This window comes from Neovison vison, chromosome X, assembly GCF_020171115.1.
Source record: "Neovison vison isolate M4711 chromosome X, ASM_NN_V1, whole genome shotgun sequence".
Lineage (NCBI taxonomy): Eukaryota > Metazoa > Chordata > Mammalia > Carnivora > Mustelidae > Neogale > Neogale vison.
Genome location: NC_058105.1, coordinates 65,641,334 through 65,663,846, shown reverse-complemented (window position 1 = coordinate 65,663,846; position 22,513 = coordinate 65,641,334). Strand labels below are relative to the sequence as shown.

The 22,513-nt window shown below is 38.0% G+C and overlaps 1 protein-coding gene and 1 pseudogene across 6 annotated transcripts in view; one reads left to right on the top strand and one right to left on the bottom strand.

Moving 5' to 3' along the window:
- The window catches only part of ATRX (ATRX chromatin remodeler), a 300,930-nt gene that overhangs the window by 227,438 nt on the left and 50,979 nt on the right, over positions 1-22,513 (bottom strand). For all 6 annotated transcript variants that reach the window (XM_044234659.1, XM_044234661.1, XM_044234660.1 and 3 more), the window contains exon 2: positions 21,857-21,969. In XM_044234659.1, coding sequence (XP_044090594.1) covers positions 21,857-21,969 — 113 coding nt within the window. The remainder of the gene's footprint in view (positions 1-21,856; positions 21,970-22,513) is intronic.
- Positions 11,782-12,063, top strand: LOC122896457 (annotated as a pseudogene).

The window sequence follows — 22,513 nt, the reverse complement described above, 5'->3', positions numbered from 1 at the left end:
TGTAGCAGCATTATTCACAATAGCCAAAAGCTATAAACAAGTCAAATATCCATGAAGAGATAAAACAAATGTCATATAAAAGAATGTTACTTGGCTATAAAAAGGAATTAAAGTATTAAAACATGCTACAAGGGCGCCTGGGTGGCTCAGTGGGTTAAGCCGCTGCCTTCGGCTCAGGTCATGATCTCAGGGTCCTGGGATCGAGTCCTGCATCGGGCTCTCTGCTCAGCAGGGAGCCTGCTTCCTCTTCTCTCTCTCTGCCTGCCTCTCTGCCTACTTATGATCTCTCTCTGTCAAATAAATAAATAAAATCTTTAAAAAAAAAAAACGTGCTACAACACAGATAAACCTTGAACACATTATACTAAGTGAAAGAAGCAAGTCACAAAAGACCACATATTATACAATGCCATGCATAAGAAAAGTCCAGAGGGAAATCCAGAAAACCAAAAAAGATTAGTGAGGTTGCTTGGTAGATTAGTGAGGGCGTGGGGATGTTTCTTTCAATGTGATAAAACGGTTATACAATTATGGTGATGGTTACACTTATCTGTGAAATATAAAAACTACTAAATTATATACTTTAAATGGGTAAATTTTATGCTATACAAATTATATCTCAATAACAGTGTTAAGTGTGTTATTAGTCATTAGGGAAATGCCAATTAAAACCGTAAGATATCATTAATTATCTAACACAATATGTAAAATTAAAAAGCAAACAATGGTAACAACAAATGCTGGTATAGATGCAGAGAAACTGAGTCACTCATACATTGTTTTGGGAATATAAAATGGTGTGTCCCCTCTGGAACTCAGTTTAGTTTAGGAGTAAATCTTAAATCTTAAACAAGCAACTGTCATATGACCCCACCAACTGCACTCCTAGGCATGTATCCCAGAGAAATGAAAATGCAGTTCACACAAATGTTTACCAGCAGTTCTATCTGTAATATCTCAAATATGGAATCAGCCCAGATGTCCCTTAACAGGTGAATGGTTAAACAAACTGTAGTATATCCATACCATGGAACACTACTACACTGTAATAAGAAGGAAATAACTACTGGTACATGCTAAAACTCAGATGAATATTTAGGGAATTACGCTAAGTGAAAAAACCAAATCCCAACTACATACATACATATAATTACATTTATTTAACATGTTTCAAATGACAGACCTTTAGAAATGGAGGACAGATTAGTGATTGCCAGGTGTTAGGCCTGGGTAAGAGTCAGTTAGGGAGGTGAGCATGATTATGAAAGGGCAAGATGACTAATCTGTGACAGTGGATATATGACAATAGAGGTGGAGCTATGAAGCAACCCAAGTAATAAAACTGTCTAAAACTCAATAAACCCATACAAGTAAAGGAAAACTTAGGAAATCTGAACCAGATCTGTAGATATCAATAACTTGATTACAGTAACATATTACTTGAGAAAGAGTTACCATTATGGGGAAAATAGACAAAGAGTATATAAGACCTCTATATTAGTTGTTACAACTGTATGTGAATCTGTAACTATCTGAATATAAATGTCACTGTAAAAAACCACCAGAAGACTAGGAATAGAGGGAAACATCCTCAACTTAATAGAGTATTTATAAAAATCATTACCATCATACTTAATGGTGAAAGACTGTTTTACCACCAAAATCAGAAACATCAAGAGAACGTCTGCCATCACGATTCAAGATAATAATGGAAAATATAAAAACTCCTATCCAGCACAATGAGGCAAGAAACAGAATTAAAATGCGCACAGATGAAACAACTAAAACTGTCCCCATTTTCAGACAAGATTATGTAGAAAATTCCAAGGAATCTACAAGGCAAAAAAATAAACAAAAACCCTCCCTACATCAAGTTCACAGGATTCAAGGACAACATGAGAATAAAATTCCAACATACCTGCAATGAACAAATAAAATACAAAATACATGTAACAACAGATTTTAAAATAGCACCCCAAATACGTGAAACACTTATGTAAAAACCTAACAAAATATATGCAAAATTAGTATATGGGTAACTATAAAATGCTGGGCCCAATGAGAATTTCCACTGACTTTTTTTTCCTGAGCATGTATTACACATTCTTACTCTTTGCATGCGTTTGATTGATAACTATACAGTTTTACTGGGGAAAGCCTTTGAAGAGCAAGTATCCACACTCTTTTTTAATGTTTTCTAGTCTCAAATGGATAAAGTCTGTTAGTCTGTCATCAAATTCACGAACACTTATACTGCTACCTTTAATCTCCTGTCAAGTACAATGATCTGTTATTCAAAATTGTATATTTTAGTTCTAGAATTTCAAAATGGGGTTTTACAGTTTTTATGTCTATGCTAAGATTTCCTATCTCTCTTTTCATCATAAATGTATTTGCCTTTTTGTGCTTGAGCTTAGTTGTAACTGTTGCTTTCATATTCTTGTTTGTTAATCTCAAAGCTGGAGTCATCTGCAGATTGGTGTCTATTGATTGTCTTACCTTTCCAAGCATGGGTCACATTTCTTCTTTCTTTATCTATCTAGCATTTATGGATTGGTACAGGTCATTTGTTTGAAGATAAAATGAAGACACTGCAGCCTACTATGTTCCTCCAAAGAGCTGATATTTCTGTTATGAGGACGCAGGCAGTTAACTTAGTTGAAATCAAACCCCAAAATGTTTACCCTGTGCTGGAACCAACTAAAAGTTTTCTACTGTTCTTTCAGCCCATAACTGAGCTACCTGGAATCTGAGCCGCACTTGAACAATTCAATCACAGCTATGGCTGGAGTTTTTGAAGCTTTTGGAGTTCTCAATTTGTAGCTCTCTTTTGAATGGAATACACCCCCTTCATTTTACAAAAGTTGCTAGGGTTCCCCTAAATTTCTTCATTCTTCATCCAATATGAATGCAGATTTCTATCCAATCTTAACTGCCCCCAACTGAGCTACCTGGCACTTTCCATAAGGAAAAAAGGCTTAACAAGTGGGAATCCACTGATAGTATTTCCTTCCTCCATGTGTTCACTCCCCTCCCATTTGTGTCTGCTTTTTGGCACTTTCCAGTTCCTTCAAATAATTATTTTCAGTATTTTGGCCAGACTTTATATCTGTGGGAGAAAATCTTCTTGTATAAATGAAGCTAGTCTACCACCACCAGAGGCATAATTCCCCATCTACCCAAACACAGAACTCTGACAATATAATGTCATTCTAAAGACAAAGAGAATTTAAAACAATTACTTAATGCTAGTTAGGTTTCTCTGTTGTGATGGTATGGTTAGCAAATTTGAAACCAGGAAGATAACATGAGGATTGAGCGAATGAGTACAAGAAGTGAGGATAGCAGGGCCAGATTTCTCTGTTACAGAAAGAAGTTAAAATACAAAAAGAGGAAGACTACAATGAAATCTGAGGTAAGAAATTAGAATTAAAAGTATCAATATCAACTTTAGGAGACGATAATAGAGTAGAAGGGTCCTAAGCTCCCATCCACCCACGGAAACACCTAAATAACACCGACATCAGTGTAAATAACACAGAAAACAAGCCAAAGACTGTTAAAACAGATTCTCCACAGCAATCACAGAGAAGAGGTCACGTCAAAAACGGTAGAGAGGGCACAGACATGGTTAAGAACAAAACTGACCCAGAGACTGTCTGCAAGAGTGAAGGAAACCACAAGCACAGAGAAGAGCAGACCCCATACAACGTTCCCCAGGCATGGGGGGCCTGCACTGGAAAGAAGGAGCCCCATAACATTTGGCTTTGAAAATGAGAGAAACTCAACACTGAAAATTCTCATTATCAGTGGGGCTCAACACTTTGAACTTCAAAAATCAGCAGGCTGGGCTCTGGGAAAACCACAGAGCAAGAGGAAATGGAGTCCCTGCCCTTAAAGAGCCAGCATGAAAAACAACCCCAATGAGATTCCACAAAGAAACAAGTTTACGGTAAGGAAATTGGTTTTTTTACTTATCTGAGAAACTGCACAGGAGGGGAAGGGATCTTCAGGAGACTACTCCAAGAACAAAAGAGTGGGCAGGTGCCACTTAACCTCCCCAATCCCTAGTCCTGACACCAGGGACCAGAGAACACTCTCCACCTAACTCGCAAACAGTACACCATGCCCTCTGTTAGAGTCCTCTAAAGCATCTCCAGGTCCCCTCTAGAGCAGATTAGTGCATACGTTGCTGATACTATGGGCCCTGCCCACAGCCCCTCTCCTTCCAATATAGCCCACTGAATCCAACAGCAAAAGTCCACCTAAAGGGACGCCTGGGTGGCTCAGTTGGTTGGACGACTGCCTTCGGCTCAGGGCGTGATCCTGGAGTCCCGGGATCGAGTCCCACATCAGGCTCCCAGCTCCATGGGGAGTCTGCTTCGCTCTCTGACCTTCTCCTCGCTCATGCTCTCTCTCACTGTCTCTCTCTCTCAAATAAATAAATAAAATCTTTAAAAAAAAAAAAAAGTCCACCTAAAGAGGAACCAAAACACTGGCATTGTGCAAGCAGACCTATATGTGGCCAGAACCAATACAAAATGACTCATGCCCTGGGGAAAGAGACAAATAAGCACAAAGACCAGTTCAAATGCAGCCCTGCAGAAGGCTGAGGGCAGACAAATAGCATGATGGCAGGCCCCACCCACTTATGCAAGTCTCAGGGGACAATACATGGAGAGTACCCTGCAGTTCAGTTAAGAGGGCGCCCTGCAAATGTCTCATATAAGCCAACCCAAGCACAAGCTGTCCCCAGACTGGCCTATTAACAATGTAGGGACTAAACTTTGCCCCTAATAGACAAAGGGAGCCACTGGATCCAACTGCACTGAAGAAAACTGTGGCTCAGGCACAACAGTATGGTACACACAACACATACAGGAGACACCCCTGAAATCTTCCTCAAAGGACCATTACTTCCAAATGTAAAACACATAGATGACTTTCCTAACACATATAAATGACAGAGAGTTACACAACATGAAAAAAAAATATGCACCAAATGGGGGGAAAATGACGGGAAAAAAAGCAAGCAAAACAGAGATAAGCAATATGCCAGAGAGAAATTTAATGTAATGGTCCTAGAGATACTCACTAGAACTGACAAGAGTGGAGGATCTCACTGATAACCTCAAAAAGAGATATAAAATACACACACAAAAAAAGCAGTTGGGGTACCTGGATGGCTTAGTGGGTTAAGCCTCTGCCTTCGGCTCAGTTTATGATCTCAGGGTCCTGGGATCGAGCCCCACATCCAGCTCTCTGCTCAGCAGGGAGCCTGCTTTCCCCCCCCACCGCCTGCTGCTCTGTCTACTTGTGATCTCTCTCTCTCTCTCTCTGTCAAACAAATGAATAAAAATCTTTAAAAAAATAACCAAGCAGAGATGAAGAACACAATAAATGAAATTAAAACTACACTAGAGGGAATAAATAGTAGACTAGAGGAAGCACAAAAACACATCAGTGACCTTGAAGACAGAGTACTGGAAGGTAATCAAGCTACACAAGAGAAGTAACAGAATAAAAAATGAGAACAAATTAAAGGAATGCAGTAACACCATCAAGCATAGGAACGTATAGGGATCCCAGAAAGAGAAGAAAGACAAAGTGGGGCAGAATATTTATTTGCAGAAACAATACCTGAAAAATTACCACATCTAAAGAAGGAAACAGAAATCCAGATCCACAGAGAGGTACAGAGAGACCCCCCCAAAAAAATCAACACAAGGAGGTCCACACCAAGACACACAGTAATTAAAATGGCAAAAATAGTGATTAAAAGAGGATATTAAAATTACAGAATATTTTATCCTAAAGTAGCAGAACACACATTCTTTTCAAGTGCACATGGACATTATCCAGAACAGATCACATATTGGATCACAAATCAGCCCTAAACAAGTACAAAAGATGGAGATCAGACCTTTCATATTTTCAGATCATAATACTAGGAATCTTTATTTTTTAATATTTTATTTATTTATTTGACAGATAGATCACAAGTAGGTAGAGAGGCAGGCAGAGAGAGGAAAGGAAGCAGTCTCCCTGCTGAGCAGAGAACCCGATGCGGGGCTCGATCCCAGAACCCTGGGACCATGACCTAAGCCGAAAGCAGAGGCTTTAACCCACTGAGCCACCGAGGTGCCCCCATAATACTAGGAATCTTTAAGTCAACCACAAGAAAAAAATTGGAAAGACCACAAATACACAGGGGTTAAAGAGCATCCTACTAAAGAATCTTATGGTTTCACTTATTTGTGGAGTATAACAAATAGCATGGAGGACATGGGGAGATAGAGAGGAGAAGGGAGTTGGGGGAAATTGGAAGGGGAGGTGAACCATGGGAGACTATGGACTCTGAAAAGCAATCTGAGGGTTTTGAAGGGGCGGGGGGTGGGAGATCGGGGTACCAGGTGGTGGGTATTATAGAGGGCACAGATTGCATGGAGCACTGGTTGTGGTGAAAAAATAATGAATACTGTTATGCTGAAAATAAAAAATAAATTAAAAAAAAAGAATCAAAGGGTTAACAAGGAAACCAAAGAAGAAATAAAAAAAAAACATGGAAACAAATGAAAATGAAAACACAACAGTCCAAAACCTTTCGGATGCAGCAAAGGGAGTCCTAAGAGGAAGTACACTGAAATATAGGCCTACATTAAGAAGCAAGAAAAGGCTCAAATACCAACTTAAACTCAAACCTAAAGGAACTAGAAAAAGGAAGAGCAAGTGAAAACCAGCAGAAGAAGGGAAATAATTAAGATTAGAGCAGAAATAAAGGATATACAAACAACAAAAACAAAACAAAAAAACAGAACAGACCAAGGAAAATGAGAGCTCATTCACTGAAAGAATTAATAAAACTAATGAACCACTAGCCAGAATTTAAAAAAGAGAGAAAGGACCCAAATAAATGAAACCACCAATGAAAGAGGAGAAATTACAACCAAATACAATTATAAGAGATTATGAAAAATTACTTGCTAACTGGGCAAACTAGAAGATAAATTCCTAGAAACACACAAAATTATCAAAACCAAAAAAGCAATAGAAAATTTAAACTGAATGAGTAATCAATAATCAGTAATCAAAAATCACTTGGTGGCTCAGTAGTTAAGTAATGCCTTCCGCTCAGGTCACAATCTCACAGTGCTGAGATCAAACCGATGCCCGCATCAGGCTCCCTGCTCGGCAGGAACCCGCTTCTCCCTCTCCCTCTCCCACTCCCCCTGCTTTTGTTCCCTCTCTTGCTGTCTGTCAACTCTTTCCCTGTCTCTCTGTCAAATAAATAAATAAAATGTTAAAAAAAAACATCTCCTGGGCGCCTGGGTGGCTCAGTGAATTAAAGCCTCTGCCTTCGGTTCAGGTCATGATCTCAGGGTCCTGGGATCGAGCCCCGCATCAGGCTCCCTGCTCAGCGGGGAGCCTCCTCCCCTCCCCCTGCCTGCCTCTCTGCCTATCAAATAAATAAATTTTAAAAATCTTTAAAAAAAAGAGGTGCCTGGGGGGCGCCTGGGTGGCTCAGTGGATTGAGCCGCTGCCTTCGGCTCAGGTCACGATCTCAGGGTCCTGGGATCGAGCCCCTCATCGGGCTCTTTGCTTGGCGGGAGCCTGCTTCTCTCTCTCTCTCTCTGCCTGACTCTCCGCCTGCTTGTGATCTCTCTCTCTGTCAAATAAATAAATAAAATCTTAAAAAAAAAAAAGAGGTAGCTGGGTGGGTCAGTGGTTTAAGCCTCTGCCTTCGGCTCAGGTCATGATCTCAGGGTCCTGGGATCGAGCCCCGCATCAGGCTCTCTGTTTGGCATGGAGCCTACTTCCTTCTCTCTCTGCCTGCCTCTCTGCCTACTTGTGATCTCTGTCTGTCAAATAAATAAATAAAATCTCTTTAAAAAATCTTAAAAAAAAACTCTCAACAGGGGCACCTGGGTGGCTCAGTAAGTTACGCATCTGCCTTAGGCTCAGGAGGGGAGTCTGCTTCTCCCTCTGCTCCTCCCCTCAACTTACTTTCTCTCTCTCTCTCACGCTCTCATATAAATAAATGAATAAATCTTAAAAAAAATAAATCTCCCAATAAACAAAAGTTCAGGCCCAGATGGCTTCCCAGGGAAATTTTAACAGACAATTGAGGAAGTAATGCCTAGTTTTCCCAAAATGCTCAAAAAGTAGAAAGGGAAGGAAAACATCCAGGATCTTTCTACAAAACCAGGATTACTTTAATTCTAAAACCATACAAAGACCCCACTACAAAGGACAATTACAGGGCAAGATCCCTGATGAAAAAGAATGCAAAAATTCTCAACAAGAAACTGGCAAATAAAACCAAATAATACATTAAAAGGAATATTCAGGATCCAACAGCACATTAAAAAGATTATCCACCATGACCAGGTGGGATTCATCCCTGGGCTACAAGGATGGTTCAATATTCACAAATCAATCAATGTGATACAAAAAATTAATATGAGAAGAGAGAAGAACCACATGGTCCTCTCAATTGATGCAGAAAAAGCATTTGACAAAATGCAGCATCCGTTCCTGATTAAAAATCTTCAATGTATCGGGATAGAGGGAACATTCCTGAACTTCATCAAATCTATCTATGAAAGACCCACAGCAAATATCATCCTCAATGGGAAAAAGCTTGCAGCCTTCCCATTGAGATCAGGAACAAGACAAGGATGCCCACTTTCACCACTCTTGTTCAACATAGTATTAGAAGTCCTAGAAACAGCAATCAGACAACAAAGAGAAATAAAAGGTATCCAAATTGGCAATGAAGAAGTCAAACTCTCTCTTCACAGTTGACATGATTCTTTATATGGAAAACCCAAAAGACTCCACCCCCAAACTACTAGAACTCATACAGCAATTCAGCAATGTGGCAGGATACAAAGTCAATGTGCAGAAATCAGTGGCTTTCTTATACACGAACAATGAAAATACAGAAAGGGAAATTAGAGAATTGATTCCATTTACTATAGCACCAAGAACCATAAGATACCTGGGAATAAACCTAACCAAAGAGATAAAGGATCTGAACTCGAGGAACTACAGAACACTCATGAAAGAAATTGAAGAAGACACAAATAGATGGAAGACCATTCCATGCTCTTGGATCGGAAGAATAAACATTGTTAAAATGTCTATACTGCCTAGAGCAATCTATACTTTTAATGCCATTCCAATCAAAATTCCACCGGTATTTTTCAAAGAGCTAGAGCAAATAATCCTAAAATTTGTATGGAATCAGAAGAGATCCCAAATTGCTAAGGAAATACTGTAAAACAAAAATAAAACTGGGGGCATCACGTTACCTGATTTCAAGCTTTACTACATAGCTGTGATCACCAAGACAGCATGGTACTGGCATAAAAACAGACACATAGACCAGTGGAACAGAGTAGAGAGCCCAGATATAGACCCTCAACTCTATGGTCAATTAGTCTTCGACAAAACACAAAAAAATATACAATGGAAAAAAGACAGTCTCTTCAATAAACAGTGCTGGGAAAACTGGACAGATATAGGTAGAAGAATGAAACTCGACCATTCTCTTACACCTTACACAAAGATCAACTCAAAATGGATAAAAGACCTCAACGTGAGACAGGAATCCATCAGAATCCTAGAGGAGAACATAGGCAGTAATCTCTTCGATATCAGCCACAGCAACTTCTTTCAAGATAGGTCTCCAAAGGCAAAGGAAACAAAAGCAAAAATAAACTTTTGGGACTTCATCAAAATCAAAAGCTTCTGCACAGCAAAGGAAACAGTCAACAAAACAAAGAGGCAACCCACGGAATGGGAAAAGATATTTGCCAATGACAGTACAGACAAAAGGTTGATATCCAGGATCTGTAAAGAACTCCTCAAATTCAACACACACAAAACAGACAATCATATCAAAAAATGGGAAGATATGAACAGACACTTCTCCCATCAAGACATACAAATGGCTATCAGACACATGAAAAAATGTTCATCATCACTTGCCCTCAGGGAGATTCAAATTAAAATCACATTGAGATATCACCTTGCACCAGTTAGAATGGCCAAAATTAGCAAGACAGGAAACAACATGTGTTGGAGGGGATGTGGAGAAAGGGGAACCCTCTTACACTGTTGGTGGGAATGCAAGTTGGTGCAGCCTCTTTGGAGAACAGTGTGGAGATTCCTCAAGAAATTAAAAATTGAACTTCCCTATGACCCTGCCATTGCACTACTGGGTATTTACCCCAAAGATACAGATGTCGTGAAAAGAAGGGCCATCCGTACCCCAATGTTTATAGCAGCAATGGCCATGGTCGCCAAACCGTGGAAAGAACCAAGATGCCCTTCAATGGACGAATGGATAAGGAAAACGTGGTCCATATACACTATGGAGTATTATGCCTCCATCAGAAAGGATGAAAACCCAACTTTTGTAGCAACATGGACGGGACTGGAAGAGATGATGCTGAGTGAAATAAGTCAAGCAGAGTGAGTCAATTATCATATGGTTTCACTTACTTGTGGAGCATAACAAATAGCATGGAGGACGTGGGGAGTTAGAGAGGAGAAGGGAGTTGGGGGAAATTGGAAGGGGAGGTGAATCATGAGAGACTATGGACTCTGAAAAACAATCTGAGGGGTTTGAAGGGGCGGGAGGTGGGAGGTTGGGGTACCAAGTGGTGGGTATTATAGAGGGCACGGACTGCATGGAGCACTGGTTGTGGTGAAAAAATAATGAATACTGTTATGCTGAAAATAAATTTTTTAAAAAATCTTTGAAAAAAAAAGGATTATTCACCATGATCAAGTGAGATTTATTCCAGGGCTGCAGGGTCAGTTCAATATATGCAAATCAATGTGATAAACCACATTAACAAAAGAAAGGAAAAGAATCATATGATCCTCTCAATAGATGGAGAAAAAGCATTTGACAAAATACAGCATCCATTCTTGCTCAGCAGTTAAGGTATAGATAGAACATACCTCAACATCACAAAGCCCATATACCAAAGACCCACAGCCAATAACCTCAATGCAGAAAAAAGGATAGTTTTTCCTCTACGGTCAGGAACAAGACAGGGATATCCACTCTCACCATTACTATTTAATGTACTACTGGACATCTTAATCTCAGAAATCAAACAAAAAGAAAAGACATCCAAATTGGCAAGAAAGAAGTCAAACTTTCACTATTTGCAGATGACATGATACTCTATGTAGAAAACCAGATGGGGCGCCTGGGTGGCTCAGTGGGTTAAAACCTCTGCCTTCAGGTCAGGTCATGATCCCAAGGTCCTGGGATCGAGCCCCACGTCGGGCTATCTGCTCAGTGGAGAGCCTGCTTCCTCCTCTGTCTCTGCCTGCCTCTCTGCCTACTTGTGATCTCTGTCAAATTAATAGATAAAATCTTAAAAAAAAGAAAACCAGAAAGATTCCACACACACAGAAATGCTAGAACTAATACATGAATTCAGCATAATCAATGTACAGAAATTGGATGCATTTCTATAAACCAATACACCAATAATGAAGCAGGAGAAAAAAATAATCAAGGAATCGCTCCCATTTACAACTGCACCAAAACCCATAAGATACCTAGGAATAAATCTAACCAAAGAGGTAAAAGATCTGTACTCTCTGAATTATAAAACACTGATGGAAGAAACTAAAGAGGGTGCAAAGAAACAAAAAAACATTCCATGCTCAAGGACTGGAAGAAGATACATGGTTAATATATATTTATTACCAGGAGCCTAAGTCCTCTCAGTGTAGGAGGATTCTTCAGCCACTATGTCAACTGGCACAGATTTTTCTCTTTCTTCATATGATGAAGACCAGGGATCTAAACTTATCCCATAAGCTAGAGAAGAATTGTTTGTTCCCATTGGAATGGTGTCATCTGCGGCAATTGTTGCATAGGGATTATATAAATTGAAGAGCAGGGGAAATACTAAAATGTCTGTTCACCTGATTGGCATGTGTGTGACAGCCCAAGGCTTTGTTGTAGGAGCAATGACTCTCAGTATGGGCTATTCCATGTATAAGGAATTCTGGGCAAATCCTAAACCTTAGAAGAAGAGAAACTGTCTCGATTTTGTTTGTGTTGCTTGCTTTAGTTAGGCATCTCACGTTGAGTTTATATGTTTACGTTGAAAATAAATTGTTTGAATGGGTCAGACAATTAAAAAAATGTTGGTATCACAATTCCAGACAACAAGCTATATTACAAAGATACAGTGATCAAGACAGTATGGAACTGGCACAAAAAAAGACACTTAAATCAATGGAACAGAATAGAGAATTCAGAAATAGACCCTCAGCTTTGTGTTCAACTAATCTTCAACAAAACAGGAAAGAATATCCAATGGAGAAAAGACAGTCTCTTCAACAAATGGTGCTGGGAAAACTGAAGAGCAACATGCAGAAGAATAAAATTGGACCACTTTTCTACATCATATACATAAATAAATTCAAAATGGATGAAAGACCTAAATGTGAGACAGGAAACCAACAAAATCCTAGTAGAGAACACAGGCAGAAACCTCTTTGACCTCTGCTGTAGCAACTTCTTACTAGACATGTTGACTAGAGGCAAGGGAAACAAAAGCAGAAGCGAACTACTGGGACTTCATCAAAATAAAAAAAACTTCCACACAGCAAAGGAAACAATTAACAAAATTAAAAGGCAGCCTATAAAATAAGAGAAGGTATCTACAAATGACATATCTGATAAAGGGTCATTAATTTGATAAAGGGTCAAAACCTATAAAGAACTTATCAAACTGATCACCCAAAAAAATGAATAACCCAGTTAAGAAATGGGCAGAAGGCATGAATAGACATCTTCTCAAAAAAGACAATCCAGTGCGGTTGGTAAGTGCCTTTATCTCCTCACTATAAACTTGTATGGCACAGGATACCTCGCCTTCTTAATGGCGTCTAAAGTTGTAGTATACACTTATCTTTATGATTGTTTTGTTAATGTTTTACTCATGTTATAAGGCTGGGTCCCTGTGTTCTTTTGCTCAGCATTTTGTAACATTACCTAAACAATAAATGATACATAATATCTGCTCATTAAATAATGAAAAAATTTAAATTTGAAAATACTTTATTACAGTAAACTGTTTAATATTTTAAAAATATAAAGTATGAAAAAATAAAGTCATGGTATCAATATTCAGACAAAAATCTGACCAGCAGACATATGAAAAGATGCTCAACATCACTGAATGTTAAAAAAATAGCTACCCTAGACATACAAACGCCCAACAGACCTATGAAAACACGCTTGACATCACTGATCATCAGAGAAATACAAATCAAAACTTCAATGAGATAACACCTGACACCTGTCAGAATGGCTAAAATTAACAACACAGGAAACAATGGATATTGGCGAGAATGTGGAGGAGGGGAAACCTCTTACACTGTTGGTGGGAATGCAAGCTGGTGCAGCCACTCTGGAAAACAGTATGAAGGTTCCTCAGAAAGAGAAAACAGACCTACCCTATGACCCAAAAATTACACTATTAGGTATTTACCAAAAGGATATAAAATTACAGATTTGAAAGGGTACATGCACCCCAATGTTTACAGCAGTATCAACAATAGCCAACTATGGGGAGAGCCCAAAGGTCAATCCACTGATGAATGGATTAAGATGATGTGGTGTACACACACACACACACACACACACAAACACACACAGGAATATTACTCAGCCATAAAAAAGAATGAAATCTTGCCATTTCATTGAAATGGATGGATCTAAAGTGTGTTAAGTGAAATAAGTTAGTCAAAGAAATACAAATACTATATGATTTCACTCATATGTGAAGTTTTAAACATATGGGAAGGGGGGGAGAAATGTGAGAGGAAAATAAGCCAAAGGAGTCTCTTTATGACAGAGAACAAATGGAGGGTTGATGGAAGAAGGCAGGTGGGGGATGGGCTGAGTAGGTCATGGGTATTTAGCAGAGTACTTGTTATAATGAGCACTGGGTTTTATATGTAAGTGATCAAGCACTAAATTCTACTCCTGAAACCAGTATTATACTATTGTGTTAACTAACTGGAATTTATAAAAATCTGAACAAAAAAGAGTATTCTACCAACAATGCTATCATTCACAGAAGGATAGATAAAGAGCTCCCAGAAAATAAAACTTAAATTCATCACTACTAAACCAGCCCTACAAGAAATGTTAAGAGGGATAATCTGAGTAAGAAGGTTATACCCTGAGGAGTAAGAAGAAAGGAAGCACAAAAGCAGTAAAATTAAGTAAATCTAAGAAATAGAAGAATTCACAAAATAAAAGGATGAAAAATAAGATACCATATATGAAAACATTGTGGGGTGGGGAGAAAAGTAAAACTTTAGTGCGTTAGGAATGGGTTCGAACTTAATCAACCATCAGCTTGTACTCAGAAGATGATATATATAAGCATAATGGTAACCACAAGTCAAAAGCTGGTAAGGGCGTGGGGGTATAGCTCAGTGGTAGAGCATTTGACTGCAAAAGCTGGTAAGGGATACACAAAACATAAAGAGAAAGGAATCCAAGCATATCACTAATGAACAGAAGCAAACAATGAGAAGAGAGCAAGAGAAGTGAGATGGAAGTACTACAAAAACAATCATAAAATAGATAACAACGTGCCAATAAATACATAACTATTAATAATTACTTTGAATGTAAATGGACTAAATACTCCAATCAAAAGACATAAAAGTGAAGGAAGCAATAATAAAGCAAGATCCATCTATGTGCTACCTACAAAAGACTCACTTCAGACCTAAAGATACATTCATGTTGAAAGTGAAGGATGGAAAAACATTTATTATGTGAAAGTAAGTGAAAAGAAAGCTACACTAGCAATATTTATATAGGACAAAATAGACTTTAAAACATCGACGGTAAGAGACAAAAAAGGAGACTACATAATCATAAAGGGAACAATCCAAAAAGAAAATGTAACAACTGCAAATATATATGAACCCAACATGGGAGCACACATAAAAACAAAGCAGCTAATAACAAAACTAAGGAAGCAATTGATAGTAATTCAATAATAGTAGGGGATTTAATTTACATCAACAGATCATCCAAACAAAAAATCAAAAAGTAAATAGTGGCTTTGAAGGACACATTGGAACATATGAATCCAATAGATACATTCAGAACATTCCATCGTACCATGAGAGACTATGGACTCTGAAAAACAATCTGAGGGTTTTGAAGGGGCCGGGGGTGGGAGGTCAGGGTACCAGGTGGTGGGTATTATAGAGGGCATGGGTTGCATGGAGCACTGGGTGTGGTGCAAAAATAATGAATATTGTTATGCTGAAAAAATAAATAAATAAATAAAACCTTTAAAAATAAATAAATGAATAAATAAGGTTTTCAATTAAAAATAAAAAAAGGAACATTCCATCCTAAAACAGCAGAATACACATTCTTTTCTCATACATATGGAGCATTCCCCAAAACAGATGATATGTTAGGCCACAAAACAAGTCTCCAAAAATTCAAAAAGGTAAAAGTCATACCATGTATCTTTTCTAACACTAGGACTATGAAACTAAAATCAACCACAAGAAAAAAATGTGGAGAGCACATAAAAACATGAAGATTAGGGGATACCTGGGTGGCTCAGTGGGTTAAAGCCTCTGCCTTCAGCTCAGGTCATGATCCCAGGGTCTTGAGATTGAGCCCTGCATCGGGCTCTCTGCTCAGCAGGGAGCCTGCTTACCTCTCTCTCTCTCTCTCTCTCTCTCTCTCTCTCTGCCTGCCTCTGCCTACTTGTGATCTCTGCCAAATAAATAAATCTAAAAAAAATGAAGATTAAATAACATGCTAATAAACAGTAAATGAGACAAACAAACAAGAAATCCAAGAAGAACTAAAAATAAATGTAAACAAGCGAAAACAAAAACACAATAGTCCAAATCTTTCAGACGCAGATGTTCCAAGAAGGAAGTTTATAGCAAAACAGGCCTACCTCAAGAAGTATGAAAAACCCCAAATAAACTTACACCTAAAGGAACTAGAAAAAGAATAACAAATTAAACCCAAACAGCAGAAGGAAATAATAAAAAATAAGAGCAGAAATATGGGCACCTGGATGCTCACTCGGTTGAGGGCCCAACTCCTGGTTTAGGCGCAGGTTATGATCTTCCCAGTTGGAAGATGAAGACCTGCATCAGGCTCCCCACTCGTAGGGGGGTCTGCATCTCTCTGCCCCTCCCACTGCTTGCACGCATGTGCTCTGTCAAATAAGTAAATAAATCTTTAAAAAAAATAAAAGCAGAAGTAAAAAAGAAACAAAATACAACAGATTACTGAATCCAGGAGCTGGTTGAAGAAATCGACAAAATTGAAAACCTTATCCAGACTCATCAAAAAATAAAGAGGGAGAACACAGAACTGGCAATGAAAAGAGTTGAAATAACAACCAACGACACAGAAATACAAAGGATTATACAAGAATATTATGAAAAAGTATATGCCAACAAATTGAACAGCCTACAAGAAATGGAAAAATTCCTAGAAACATAATCTCCCAAAAGTGAATCAGTAAGAAATTTGATTTGAGCAGACTAATACCAGCATTAAGACTGAATCTGTATTCAAAAACAACCAACAAAAATCCACAATCAGATGGTTCACAGGTGAATTCTACCAAACATTTGAAGAGTTAATACTTATTCTTCTCAACTATTCCAAAAAGTAGAAGAGGAAAAAAAGCTTTCAAACCCATTCAATCAGGCCAGTGTAACCCTGATACCAAAACCAGATAAAGCCTCCACTAAAAAAAGAATACCTACCACAGGGCAATATCCCTGGTGAACAGAGATGCAAAATTCCTCACCAAATATTAGGAAAGTGAATCCAACAATACATTAAAGAATCATTTACCATGATCAGGCAGGATTTATTCCTGGGATGCAAGGTGAGTCAATATACACAAATATGTCAATGAGATACATCTCATTCAATACAGAAAGGATAAAAAACATATAATATCAAAAGGTGCAGAAAAAGGATTCCACTAAGTATGACATCCATTGATGACAAAAACACTCAAAGTAGGTTTAGTGGGAACATACCTCAAAATAATAAAGGCCATTTATTAAAAAAAAAAAACATAGCTGCCATCATCCTTAATGGGGAAAGAACTGGGAGCTTTTCCCCTAAGGTGAGGAACAAAACATGGGATGTCCACCCTCACCACTATTACAGAATATAGTACTGCAAGTCTTAGCCGTAGGAATCAGAAAATAAAAAGAAATAAAAACCATCCAAATTGGTAAGGAAGTAGACAAACTTCTACTATTTCCAGATGACATGATACTATAATAAAGGAAACTCTAAAGACCAACAAAAAACAAGTAAAATTGATATACAAACTCAATAAAGTTGCAGGATATAAAATCAATCTGTAGAAGTCTGCTGAATTTCTATGCACTAATAATGAGGTACTAGAAAAAATTTTCTAAAATTCTAAAATTTCTTAAAAAAAAACTAAAAAATAATCCCATTTATAATTTTACCAAAACCAAGAAGAACCTAGGAATGAACCTAACCAAAAAGGCAAAAGATCTGTGCTCTGAAAACTAAAGAACACTTGTGAAATAAAGGACACAAGTAAATGGAAAAACTTTCCATGCTCATGCATTGGAAAAACATACAGTGTTAAAATGTCTATATTAACCAAAGCAATCTACACATTTAATGCAATCCCTATCAAAATACCAACAGCATTTTTCACAGAACTATAACAAACAATCCCAAAATCTGTACAGAATCACAGAAGCCCCCAAATAACCAAAGCAATCTTGAAAAGGAGGAAAAAAACTAACGGTATCAAATCCCAGATTTCAAGATATTCTACAAAGCTGTAGTAATCAAAAGTTTGGTTCCAGAACAATAAAATACACATAGATCAATGGAATATAATAGCCCAAAAATAAATCCAAGATTATTTTTGCAATGGGAATATGCAATGGGAAAAAGTCTCTTCAACAAATACTGGGAAAACCAGACAACAGTCAAAAGAATGAGGGTGCCTGGGTGACTCAGTAGGTTAAGCCTCTGCCTTCGGCTCAGGTCATGATCTCAGGGTCGTGGGATGGAGTCCAGCATCGAGCTCTCTGCTCAGCAGGGAGCCTGCTTCCTCCTCTCTCTCTGCCTGCCTCTGCCTACTTGTGATCAATCTCTCTCTCTCTCTCTCTCTCTCTCTCTGTCAAATAAATAAATAAATAAATATCCGGAAAAAAAAAGAGAATGAAACTGGACCACTTTCTTATACCATACACAGAAATAAACTCAAAATGCACCGAAGACCTAAATGTGAGATCTGAAACCATAAAAATCCTAGAAGAGAACACAGAGTAATTTCTCTGACATCCACCATAGCAAATTTTTCTAGGTAAGTCTTCTGAGACAAGGGAAACAAAAGCAAAAATAAACTATGGGAACTACATCAAAACGTAATCTTCTGCACAGCAAAGGAAACAATCAAAACTAAAAGGCAACCTACTGAGTGGGAGAAGATACTTGCAAATGACATATCCAATAATGGGTTAGTATCCAAAATATATAAAGAACTTACACACCTCAACACCAAAAAAAAAAAAAAACCCACACAGATAATCAAAATGGGCAAAAGACATCAAGAAAATTTTTTCCAAAGAATATATAGAGATGGCCAACATGAAAAGATGTTCAACATCAACTCATCGTCAAGGAAATGCAAATCAAAACCACAATGAGCTATCACCTCACACCTGTCAGAACAGAAGAAATTTAAAGCACAAGAAACCACAAGTGTTGGCAAGGATGTGAAGAAAAAGGAACCCTTGTGCACTGTTGCCAAGAATTCAAACTGTGCAGCCACTACTGAAAACCATATAGAGGTTCCTCAAAAAACTAAAATTGGAATTACCATATGATCCAGTAATTCCACCACTGGGTATTAACCCCAAAACACAAAAACACTAATTTGAAAAGATATGTGCACACCTATGTTTACTGAAGATTTTTTACAATAGCCAATATATGGAAGCAACCCAAGTGTCCATCAATAGATGAATAAAGACAATGTGGTATGTATCTACCATGGAATATTACTCAGCCATAAAAAGAATGAAATGTTACCATTTGCAATAACATGGATAGATCTAAAGGATATAGTGCTAAGCAAAATAAGTCAGTCAGAGAAAGACAAATACTACACGATTTCAATTGTATGTGGAATTTAAGAAACAAAACAAAGAAAAAAAGTCACAAACTAAAGAAAACAAATTGGTGGTTACCAGAGGGCAGGTGGGTAGGTGAAGTAAGTGAAAGGGACTAAGAGCACTCTTAATGTGCAGAATTGCTGAATCACTATACTGTACACCTGAAAATAATGTAAAACTGCATTTTAGTTATACTAGAATTTAAAAATAAATTAATGAAAAAACAAAACTATCAATATCAATTCATGAAAATATTAACACAGATATCCACTTTCTCTGTGAACGGGCCTGTAACCAAAGATGTCCTGGTGGCAATGAAAAGAACACTGTACAACCAGATGTTGTTTTCTAAATAAAGTATCTCACTAAAAGGAACTGGAACTCCTTGGAGAAATAACTGATTTCTGGGCCAGGTAAAGGACAATGCAAAATATACATTCAACATCTTAAGGGGGCAGAAAGTAATGAAGTGCTCTAGGATGGTGATGTGTAAAAGGGTTAGCAGGAGCCATAAAGAAGGGCCTCCCACTTGCCACGAGTGATACAAAAGAACACTGAAATAAATAATGATAGAGATATTAACAAAGAAAGAATATTAGCATATACAAATTAAACAAATGAAGAGAGAATAGAATGTAAAGCCCTCTCATATACTTATAGCAATATATCAACTAAAACATATAAATAATAAAAGACTATTCAGCATTTGGAACCCATCAAATATATCATTCAGCCAAGAATCATGAATGGATACTATAGTATGCAGAATTTCTACATATGGCCCCCAAGATTTCATGCTCCCTAATCTCCAGAACCTAGGAATGTGAGGAAATGCCACCTCCATGACTGTACTATGTAAAATAGCACCACTGACCTTAAGAATTGGAGGGAGGGGTGAAAGGAATTTGGCTAGTGTAATCACATGAGTCTTAACAGTAGATCAATTTCTCCAGATGATGGCTGAAGAAGCAAGCAAGAGTTAGATTCAAAGCACAAGACTCAACATGCTGGCTTTGAACATGGAGGGGGCCATTAGAGAAGAAATACAAACAGCCTTAAGCTAAGACAGAGAAACCTGGCCAACATCCAGCAAGAAATGGGAACCTTAGACCTATAACCACAAGGTCTTGAATTCTGGCAACAACCTAAATGAGCACAAACATGGATTTTTCCACAGAGCTTTCAGAAAGGAACATAGTCTCAATGATACGTTACCTTTAGCCTTGTGATACCCTAAGGAGAGCCCAGAAAGGCTCACTGGACTCCTGACCTACAGAACTGTGAAATGATACATTTGGATTATTATAAGCTGCCATGTTTGCAGTTATTTGCAACAGCTAGGTTTCTGACCCACTCTATCTTTTCTCCCTTTGAGATTCTAATTACACATATGGCTGAACTTCTTACTGTGGTCTATTTCTCTTATACTTTTTGTACATATTGTATTTGTAGTGGACATGCATGTGCATGTGTGGGGTGTGTTTGTGGGTGTGTGTGTATTCAGCTCTTACATATGTAGTGACCCTTGAAAACCTCAAAAATGATCAACACATGATATAGGACACTTTTACAAAGGAGAAAAGGAGGTAGAAAGGAGGTATTGAGACTCTTTTGTTAAGAAAAAATGCACCAATTCTATTCAGAGAAGTTATGAACAATGTAAAAATTTAACTCATAGAGGTCCCTGGGTGGCTCAGTGGGTTAAAGCTTCTGCCTTTAGCTCAGGTCATGATCTCAGGGTCCTGGGATTGAGCCCTGCATCGGGCTCTCTGCTCAGCAGGGAGCCTGCTTCCCTTCTTCTCTCTCTGCCTGCCTCTCTGCCTACTTGTGATCTCTCTCCGTCAAATAAATAAATAAAATCTTAAAAAAAAAATTTAACTCGGGATGCCTGGGTGGCTCAGTCGGTTAAGCTGCTGCCTTCAGCCCATATGACCCTGGGTCATAATCCCAGGGTCCTGGGATCAAGTACCCCTTCAGGCTCCTTGCTTGTCAGGGAGCCTGCTTCTCTCTCTGCCTCTGCCTGCCATTCTGCCTGGTTGTTCTCTCTCTCTCTCTCTCTCTCTGACAAATAAATAAAATCTTAAAAAAAAAATTTAACTCGGACACCTGGGTGGCTCAGTGGGTTAAAGCCTCTGCCTTCGGCTCAGGTCATGATCCCGGAATCCTGGGATCGAGCCCCGCATCAGGCTCTCTGCTCAGCAGGGAGCCTGCTTCCTCCTCTCTCTCTCTCTCTGCCTGCCTCTCTGCCTACTTGTGATCTCTGTCTGTCAAATGAATAAATAAAATCTTTTTTAAAAAAATTTAACTCATATACACAAATAACTAAAATAATATATTTCTATACTGCTCCCACCTCTTCTAATACTACCTATTTTTCATAGTGAACATTTATCACCCATGCTATAAGATATCTCTATTATACATAAAATCACAGTGCATCCTTCTCTAAGCACCTATCCATATAACCTTATATTTTACTTATCTAAATTAAAATCTCCAATTATCAGATACCAGCTAAACACTACGTTCAGTAGGGCTAATAAACCCTTCAATAGCTGCTCTTTCCCAAAACGAATTGGAAAATGGACTAGAAGATGTTGCACATTATTTCCCAATTTACCTGTGCTTTGGTTCATCACAGGTCTTGGAGGAGAACTTGTTTCTTCAGATTCTTCTGATGAGTGTGCCAGGAAGTCATGAAGCTTCTGCACCAATGTATTCAACTTGCTTTCACTATCAAAACAAAAATTTAAAGAACTTCTTTAATTAGCCTGTCATGTATTTAATCAAAGGTAAAGGTCTAACAAACTGAAAACATACCTATACTGTAAGTGGTCTGAAAGAATATATATTCAAAATAAAAGCAAATGAATTTTCATTATTTCACTGAAGATTTGAAAACATGAGTAAAATGCTGATGTGACTTTGCTTTACATCATTTAAAATAGCAATAATGTATCAAATATATTTACTAAATACTCCCTGGAAGCCTTCTGTATTTTTTTAATCACTCTATCTTCTGCTTGTCACAGAATAATTAATGACAAAAAGATGAAGAAAACCCAAAACAGAACTTAGTAGAGCTCACAGATTCCCAGGGAAATATTTATGTAACTAAATCATTACAGCATATCCTGCTAAGTTATATTAATAAGTATATCTGTAACCCAACAGATTTATAAAAGCTGAAACCTTAAAAGAATGCACAAAATAAACATGTATCCCATTTCGAATACAGGATTTACTAAACTTAAAAGAGGGAAAATAGATAAAACTG